Genomic DNA, 9,509 nt, shown 5'->3' on the forward strand with positions numbered 1-9,509 from the left:
ATGTTATCATGTAGACCCAACTCAGGTACAATCAAACAACTTCTTGTTGTACCACCTTGCTGCCAGGTAATAAGGAGTGTCAACTTTTAATTCGTTTGATACGCCCAGTGATCGTTCCTCAGACATCAATTCGTAATACGTGTATTGATATACATCGTCGTCAATTACATTAGAAGTTAGGAGTCACATCTGACTTCGATATTTATAATATTCAAGACATTGGATGTTTGATGATCATTCGACAATAGTCGGAGGCCACAGTGTGCACGAAACAACAATACCCCGAAGGCGCGGTGATCGTGTGTGGGTGTCAACGTCTGAAAGCCCGGGCAAGTCTATGTGAATCGTCTTCAGTGAGGAGCGTCGCTAGCCTCAGTGTTATCACAAGCACCGTGAGGCCGAGAGGCGAGATGCTCACGGCGACAGACTGATGCACGGAAGTACACTGTACTGGAATACGTATACCAAAGGTGGGTATCTTAAAATGTTTTACACGTGTAACTAACGTTCTAGGTCTTCATGGTGGAATAAAAGTTCCCTCTGTTTGGCGTCCGCACATATGTGTCTGAAGATAATATTTGGTAAAATTCACGAAGAGGATGGTAGAATGGTGACGGTACTGATGTTGTGTATGTTTGATGTGATAGAATGGTGACGGTACTGATGTGTGTGTATGTTTGATGTGATAGAATGGTGACGGTACAGATGTGGTGTATGTTTGATGTGATAGAATGGTGACGGTGACTGATGTGGTGTATGTTTGATGTGATAGAATGTTTGATGTGTGATGGTGACGGTACAGATGTTGTGTATGTTTTATTGATGTGATGGTGATGTTTGAGTGTACAGATGTTGTGTATGTTTGATGTGATAGAATGGTGGTGATGTGGTACTGATATAGAATGTTGTGTATGTTTGATGTTTGATGTGATAGAATGGTGACGGTACTGATGTGTGTATGTTTGATGTGATAGAATGGTGACGGTACAGATGTTGTGTATGTTTGATGTGATAGAATGGTGACGGTACTGATGTTGTGTATGTTTGATGTGATAGAATGGTGACGGTACTGATGTGGTGTATGTTTGATGTGATAGAATGGTGACGGTACAGATGTGGTGTATGTTTGATGTGATAGAATGGTGACGGTACTGATGTGGTGTATGTTTGATGTGATAGAATGGTGACGGTACTGATGTGGTGTATGTTTGATGTGATAGAATGGTGACGGTACTGATGTGGTGTATGTTTGATGTGATAGAATGGTGACGGTACTGATGTGGTGTATGTTTGATGTGATAGAATGGTGACGGTACTGATGTTGTGTATGTTTGATGTGATAGAATGGTGACGGTACTGATGTGGTGTATGTTTGATGTGATAGAATGGTGACGGTACAGATGTTGTGTATGTTTGATGTGATAGAATGGTGACGGTACTGATGTGATGTATGTTTGATGTGATAGAATGGTGACGGTACTAATGTGGTGTATGTTTGATGTGATAGAATGGTGACTGTATAATCGTATTCGTGGTTTCTATCTGTATATCTCAGTGCAATTATTATATTAACATGTATATTTCTGTCATCACTTCAGTTGTAGTGGCGATAGCGGAAGCAGTATTATTTTTTTTCTATGGTAGTAGTGATAAATGGTGTTACTGTCCTTTCAGCACCATAGTGTAGTATGTGTGTGCCTACACGTAGTAAGATGACAATGAGATATACGTGGTTATACATACCAATAGACAATCATGCACCACAAATCGCAATGAAACCTCTTTCCATCGCTTGAAACGTATGGCGTGTGCAGAAACCTCAGTCAGAAACCCACTTGTCTCTAACGCTGAAAAACGCAGCATTAATTCAACGTTCCCGATAACTTCGAGTTAAAGAGGTCACATTGCATACGAATATGCAAACTCGCCATTCTTAAAACGATTTAATGTCACATGTGTTTTTGGTTTTCATACGTGATATATCATACGATATTTCATACGAACATATCATACAGACAGATCTATCTGCATAATATGAACAACTGTTTTCATGTGACGTGTATCAACACGGTGTTCTCCTGAGATAATGGAACCCACAATACATTTGATATAAATTAATGTACCCCTACAGAAATATGTCTGTCTGAATCTAACAAATCAAGTTACTAATAACATACACGACTACTTGTAAGCCATTAGAAGACACGTACTTCGTGTTCAAGGCACAAACAAAAGACCCGACAGGGTATGACGCCCGTCATTCCTGAACCCCGCACGGTTCTAATCAAAGCAGGAGAGACGAGTACAGTTACTGTATATAGGCAACCTTTGTCTCTGTGTCATCAAACAGTGTACATTTCAATCCGTCGATAGATACATACGCTCCACGCATGCAGGTAAAACGCCGTCTTAACAATAGCGCGATATAGGATGATCTCAAATCGGCTCGACATCTATATGAACAGGTACTCGTGCCAGGTGGCTTAATTAGTTTGAGGTACGGAACTTTGTGTCGATGTTGAGAGGGTCAGACACCTTTCAAGGTATTGTCTTCAAATGAATTGAACATGCTAGGGAGTAACTTCTCGACACTGCGGGGAGCTATAGGTGTATCTACCACACGACTGATGTGCATTCAGTTCCAGTATGGATAGGCTAAATTATTAAACATTTAATGGGTTGTATGTGATTGCCCACTTGAAATATATCACAGTTTTCAGAACCTGTTTCAATTGTGAATCATCTTGATACGGTTGAATAGTCACCAAAATGATCTCAAACGTTTACGGCAATACTCAGTTATTCCTCGGACATATGGAAAAGTGTTTAACGCTTCTTGAACAGTATTTCAGTTTTCTCATTGCTTTAAGTTTGAAGACAACCAAAAGTTACCAAGGTAGAAGTCAATTTCTACGTAGTCCATGAGCATTGGTATGTTCGTGACAAACCAAGGGCGAAAATGGGATTCGAACTATCATCGGATCCTGGTGCAGCTTCGTTACATAATTCTGCTCTGCGTGTTAGTCGGCTTAGACGTCTGTTTACATGCTGCAGGGTGTCACAGAACTGGTTACTCCGGGCATTCCTCCCACATTATGCTGACCCGCTGTGATATAACTTTAACACTGCCTAAAGTGGAGCCAATCACTTCTTATGTTGAACCCAATCTTCCAGTCTGCAAGAAACAGTCGGGTAAATAATACGTGATGTTTGTGCCTCCCGTGCGTCATTATCGAACTGACAACCCTGAAATGTGACCAACGTATGTATTATTTATTAAACACAAATAAATCTTCGCGCCTGACGTACAGTTACCCAAGGGAATTAATGAATATTACACTAAACCACCCGCACCCAAAATTCAGACTCTGTCGGTATTCCAATATCAATTATTCCAGTCAGTCTAATCTACTTACAGTTAAATCGTGTATATGTTTCCGATAGGTGTTAATGCCAAAGAACAAGAGATTTAACAAGGGAGGTAATTTGTCAGGGTATATGTTTATGGAGACCCGCTAGAATCGATTGTTATCCACGTAGATCGCAGCGCCGTTGACTCGTCAGGCAGGAGACACAGTTATGTGGAAGAAGATTCGCATGTGATATCAACTGGCACGGTGCATATTTGAAAGATACCAAATCATAAAGACGTTGGGTGTGGGTACGGATGAGTGGGGTGCCCTTTATTTAACGTTTTTAACACTGCTAGTAGGACCCGACGTGGATGGGGTAGTGTGGGGACGGGTCGGGTTGGGCCGGGCGGGGTGAGGTGGTTGGTGTTGGTTAGGGTGGTCTTACTAGTGTAGGTAGAATGATATCGGGGTGTTTCTAATGGTAGCAAAGAGAATGGTCTTTCATTGATATTTGATATTCGATTTGTTTGTAATGAAAATATTCGATCACTTCTTCGGGCAGATTGAAAACCATGTCTGTTCCATTACGTACTTGTGTATGGTACTCCAATTTCATGAGTAGAATGTTCCACTATCTTGACAAGCAGCTATGTTTACAAATAGCATTCCCCTGTACTCAATGTATTTCCTGGTAGATTTCACTGTAAAGTGCAAGGGTGTCGGGTTTCATTATTAGAAAACCTTTTAAGAGATGTGTTTATAAAACAAAATTATTTAAGTGTTATGGGAATTGCTTGTAGGGTAAAAACCACTTTCCTAAAAAGTTCAACATACAATGACTTAATGGCTGCTACATAAATCACCGACTGCGGGAAGTGAAGGGTTGTACTGCCACATCGCCCCCACTTTCAGTATATGCCTAATTCCTCCAAGTATACAACATTCAAAGGGTATATTCTCCATATCAAACCCAATACACAACGTTCACCGTCTATACTGGTTACATAAGAACCTATATACGACGTTCGACCGGTATATTGATCACATGAAACACCTTTAATTTCAGCGGATATATTGTTTTTATCAAACACTATTGTACAACGTTCAGCGGGTATATTATAAATATCCGACCCCATTATATTGGCTATATCAACCCCTATATGCGACGTTCAAACTATTGTAGACTATATATCAAACACCGTTATTGCATCGTCCAAGAGTTTGTTTATATCAACTGGCGTTGTAGAACGTTCAAGAAATAATCTCTAAACACGTTGCACAAAAAATACAGAAGTAGCAATCAAGCAGCATGTATCTATAAACCAACAGCACCCAAGCAGTACAAGCAGTCGGCCATATCCGCCGTGATAGGCCCAGCCAGCCGTTGCCTTGCGGCCATGCCATTGTAAGAGGCTTTGCCCAGGTTCCTCTTGACACAAATCCGTTCTGAGTGAGAATGTCTGTCATCGTGCTAAGCTGCAATCGTTGACGCTGTGTTCCATATCAGATTTATATTTTGGTCTCAGTGAGATAAGTGATTAAATCGACCTGGACAGGTATACATGGTGTTTGTAGCACAGACTCCGTCCGGAAGACGTGGGTGACATGGCAAACATGGCCGTACCTCACAGGTAGGAATCAATCAGACTGTTTGTGTACCACCGATGTAGTTGTGTATGTTACCTGGCTGTTACTTTCATTAATACTATTCTGGTAGGTAATCGGAAAAAAAGAATCAATTTTTGCCCGGAAAAAAACAAACAGGAAAACAGAATCAGTTCACACATTTATTGGTGGAATAATGGACCAATATCATAAGACTAGACTTCTTTGAGCACTTCCACCGGACCTTGTTCTTTCTTGTACCGTTTCTGGTGTACATGTACCCATTCCAGCAAAGCTTCTTGCCACCCTTGTTGCTCTCTACCACCTCCATAATGTCTTACCTCAAACTGACTTGCTTTACTCTTATATAGATCTATTGGTACCACTATCAAAACTAATGTAAACATATACCAATTAAACATGATTGGAAGCCAGTTAATCCCTTAACAATATACTGACTGTAAGCTATTTTATAAGCTGATTCTTTTTTTCCTGTTTCTTTTTTTCCGTTTCTTTTTCTCCTGATTCTTTTTTTCCTACAATCATCCTGGTCCAACCTTGGTTTCAAGTCATGAACATCCTTATCTTGGTACGTGATTTCAGTAATTTCATGCAAAGACTGTTTCAAGTTTACACCGCATATCAACTATATTAGACGTCAATACTTAAATATGTATGCATTAAACGCTTTTATTGCCCACCAATTTTATTATGTTTACTATGAAATATCAATTAGTAAAGCCGACAATGACGCAGTCCTGTAAATTCTTCTCGGACAAGCTTTGATTAGACGCTTTGACGTCTAATGACATAAATAGAACTGTCTTGTACCTTGCTTTCAGCGTATCGGTAGGGCCAGTTCCAATAGATGTCTTATTTCTCTCAACCAGCCGTCGTGTAATACGTTTGTCAAGAGAAGACATTTTCAATTCAAATTTCGCTTTTGCATCATAATCTGTCTTTTCACATGAAATATTCCTTCATGGTACACCTGAAAAAATGGTGATCTGTAGATGCGCCGGAGTGGAGTGAGTGAGTGATGCCGCTTTCAGCAGTATTCCAGCAACATCACCGGAGCTCTACACGTTGTACTCATGTGGGGAATCGAACCCGAGTGTTCGGCGTGACGAGCGAACGCTTTAACCATGAGGCTAACCCAGATTCCCCTTTTCCAAATGAGGTCTCTACACAGCTTGGTTTTGAAAAACATTACGAGAAACGGTATTTTTTAAGTGGCCGCAGATCAAAATGGTAACAATTTATCAAGACAATAATGTTGAAATATTCCCAGCTCGACTTCCATCTGTCTGTGTTTGATCACTAAATCCCCCATAACTGCGACTTGAAGGTGTCAAATCGGGATTACAAGTCAATAGAGATTTCCGCCTCACTTGGAATGCACAAACATTGTAGTTAGCACCCGATCAATTGATCAATGCCCCGTAATACACCCCCAGTCAATCCGTCAGCGTAATGTGACGGTAAGTCTGCGTCAACACACATCCGTTAACATGTCTTGACACTGCCATTCTTCATATGCATAACAACCAGTCACGGTGGCGCATGGTTGCGGGCATGCGTGAAGATATCAATTTCTTAAAACAATCTTGAAACGTCAAACCTGAGGGTATGAGGTGGTGACACTTCTTGGCACTGGGCCAAGATATTAGACTGCACGTGCAGTCCGTCGGTTATACAGGTGTATCTGCTATTACACGTGCTCTTTGGGTGGAAAGCTTAAAGGAAGCATGATTTGCACGGACATTCTAGGAACACCTTCCCCTTAAAGTGTATTGCGATGTGCATATAGGTTAGATAGATATGTCTGTTTACATGCTGATGACGAAAGGATATATCTTTATAAATAGTTCAGAGTATTTTTTGCACAAAGATACTGCTCTTTTAAGTCTGTATCGTTGTCTCGTGTATTAATAAAACAATACCGCATATGGTTACCGGATAGAAGTGATCCTTCTGTGGGTAAGTATTGCCATACAGAATATTCCAGCAATATCACGGAAACCACACATTCATTCTAACCCGGAGTGGTGCCAAAAGTCCTTGGCACTTGACGGAATTTCCGTAGACTTACATGTTAATTTAGTGTAGCATAAATAATTTTCATGACGTTAATTTTCGTAAAATCAAAGTCAAAATTTGCACATTTGTGAGGAATCATTTTACCTACAATCACATAATTTCTGTTTAATTTTCCGTTGCTTATTTATCGAATGGCCACATTTTAATCAACATGTGTACAGTGCCGTGAACTCCTTTAACATGGCGGCCTATGGGATTTTGCATTGTGGAACCATACGTAAGTTGATAAATGTGATGTCATTAGTTAAATAGTGGTCGGAAAATTTAACTGAAATTATGTGCGCAGAGCAGAGATGATTTCAAATTTGACCGTCAAATTTTTCAAAGATCCATCCTAAACTTACTTCATGAAAATTATTTATGCTACACTGAAATAACATGTAAGTCTATGAAAATTACGTCAAGTGCCGAATACTTTTGGCACGACTCTATCCATTTTGGATATGTGGTCCCAGGCAACTCGAGTCAAGAATCGACTAAAAGGCATCATTATTAAGGCTTGGTGACATCGCAGTGTAACCTTTCGATCACTGGATTGACTGGTCAGAATCTATCACTTACAGCACGTCGTGTATGCGTCTGTTCGGCAATCCAATCACGATACAATGGCACGTACGACTTGAGTGTTGACGGAGCATGTTTTGCGTTCTTAAGTTGAAATGCAATATGGCCTCGAGTATGGACACAACACCCACGGTAGTTCAATATCTGACACGCACATACTCATGTATCCAGACTAGTTGAAATTTCAAGTGGATTATTATGTTTAATTGATCTCAACATTCAATTTAACTGTCCTTGTTGTATCATTCCAGAACTGTGAAGCTGTAAATATGGATCTGGATAAAGTGAAAAAGAAAGCTCAGTTAGGAGAAGGGCCATTAAGAATAGATCACAGTGACGTTTACTTCGAGAACGACCGTCTTGCAGAGGAGCTGGGCATATTCAATGATATTCTGCTGAAATACAAGCACCGTCAGCATATCAACCGTGACGTAGAGATTAAAGAACTGCGGAAAACGTTGGGCGGGTTTGAAGCCATGAAGAAGTCCGCTCATCACACTAAGTCGGAGTCACGGCCGAAGACAACCCCGGTGTACATGAAACGCCCGCAGAGGCCAGTGAGTACGGCCTCACAAGCCAGAGTTGTAAAGCTGAACGTTCATATTCCTGACGATTCTGACTCTGACTGCAGTAGTATCAGTAGCAGTGACGATTCTTCTGTGATGAGCAAGGAGGTTGTGTCTAAGGCTAAAGCTCATATACAGCCAAAAGTAATATCGAAAGAGGGTCTCATTACAGCACAACTTGCAAACCGGAAGTTCCCGTCCTCATGGTATACTGATGTTCTACTTCCGTCCGACGCTGTTGTCAAGAAAAAGACGCCCACTCCAAGTTCCAGTATAGGTAGGAGCAGGTCTGCCTGTCACAGACCGAGAACGAGACAGAAACCTACTCGCGCCAACGTAGACGACAAAGAGTCAAATGAAGCAGCAAACGATAAACCAAGTCTCGTCTGCGGGCGCTCTAAATCGGCTGTTCTTTCCCGCCGGAAGCTGATTCAGATGACGAATTTGGACCACGCGCCTGACCCGGAGGAGAAAGCTGAACCTGTTGTGGCATTACGTGAGATGAACAGAATTCAGAATGAAAGGCTTCAAGTTCGTGTCAGAATGTTTTTGGATTCCTTAGACGAGCTCAAGAAAAGACAGGCAGCTGCCCGACATTCTAGAAAAATGAGCAATATCTACGGCAACACTGGGTTTTATGATGACCAAGAACCTTTGTGGAGATAGCGTGTGATAGATGCGCGTGTTATCAATATTTATGCATAGCTGTTGCCCACGGATATGTAACATTGCTCTGTCAATGATTATTGCTTAGGTCAGACTTTGTTAATTGCAATATGAAAATCATTAACTTTCAATATAAAATAATATTTCAAATACTGTGATTAAAAGTTGATTTTATCCCCCACCCTACTCATTTTATATTTAGAGTTTATAATGTCCAGCCTGATTAATATTTAGAGCAAATGTTTGAATTTGTAAGTTTTATGTTTTTGCATTTAGAACTTACAGACCTAAAAGACATAAGTTCCATTTATAAAGTTAGACCCTTAGCTGTTAATGTTGTTTACGTCGCAGTCAGCAATATTCCAACTACCTCACGGAGGTCGGTAGATATTCGTCTTTGGCCAAAGGTTGTTTCACAACCGGGTAGTGATGTTGTACCCAGGAACCTGCCCCCAGAATCTGACTATCCAACAGCAATGTGTACCGGGGCCATTTCTAACCTGGATGTTAATGTGTGGGGTTTGTTTGGTGTTGACATTGGTGTAGGACCCAAATCTACACGGTGTTCCTCTGTCTGGAGGTATAAAGGCAATAGCGCTTGCTAAGCTAACGATACAGGGAGTCTGGACTTACGTGTCACATGTAATGCAGTTAA

The 9,509-nt window shown here is 40.9% G+C and overlaps 1 protein-coding gene across 2 annotated transcripts; it reads left to right on the forward strand.

Moving 5' to 3' along the window:
* The first annotated feature begins 367 nt into the window (after positions 1-367).
* LOC124279803 lies at positions 368-9,035 on the forward strand. Of its 2 annotated transcripts, none has more exons than XM_046715682.1 (2): positions 368-470; positions 7,874-9,035. In XM_046715682.1, exon 2 carries the CDS (start codon positions 7,892-7,894, stop codon positions 8,852-8,854), a length of 963 nt encoding a protein of 320 aa, XP_046571638.1. In that variant the 5' UTR covers positions 368-470; positions 7,874-7,891; the 3' UTR covers positions 8,855-9,035. The 2 variants fall into 2 exon arrangements, with proteins under 2 accessions (XP_046571638.1, XP_046571639.1); XM_046715683.1 differs by lacking the exon at positions 368-470 and adding an exon at positions 4,904-4,984.
* The last annotated feature ends 474 nt before the right edge of the window (positions 9,036-9,509 follow it).

The sequence above is a fragment of the Haliotis rubra genome, unplaced genomic scaffold (genome assembly GCF_003918875.1).
Source record: "Haliotis rubra isolate DU_JTF1 unplaced genomic scaffold, ASM391887v1 Scf257, whole genome shotgun sequence".
NCBI classification, from domain to species: domain Eukaryota; kingdom Metazoa; phylum Mollusca; class Gastropoda; order Lepetellida; family Haliotidae; genus Haliotis; species Haliotis rubra.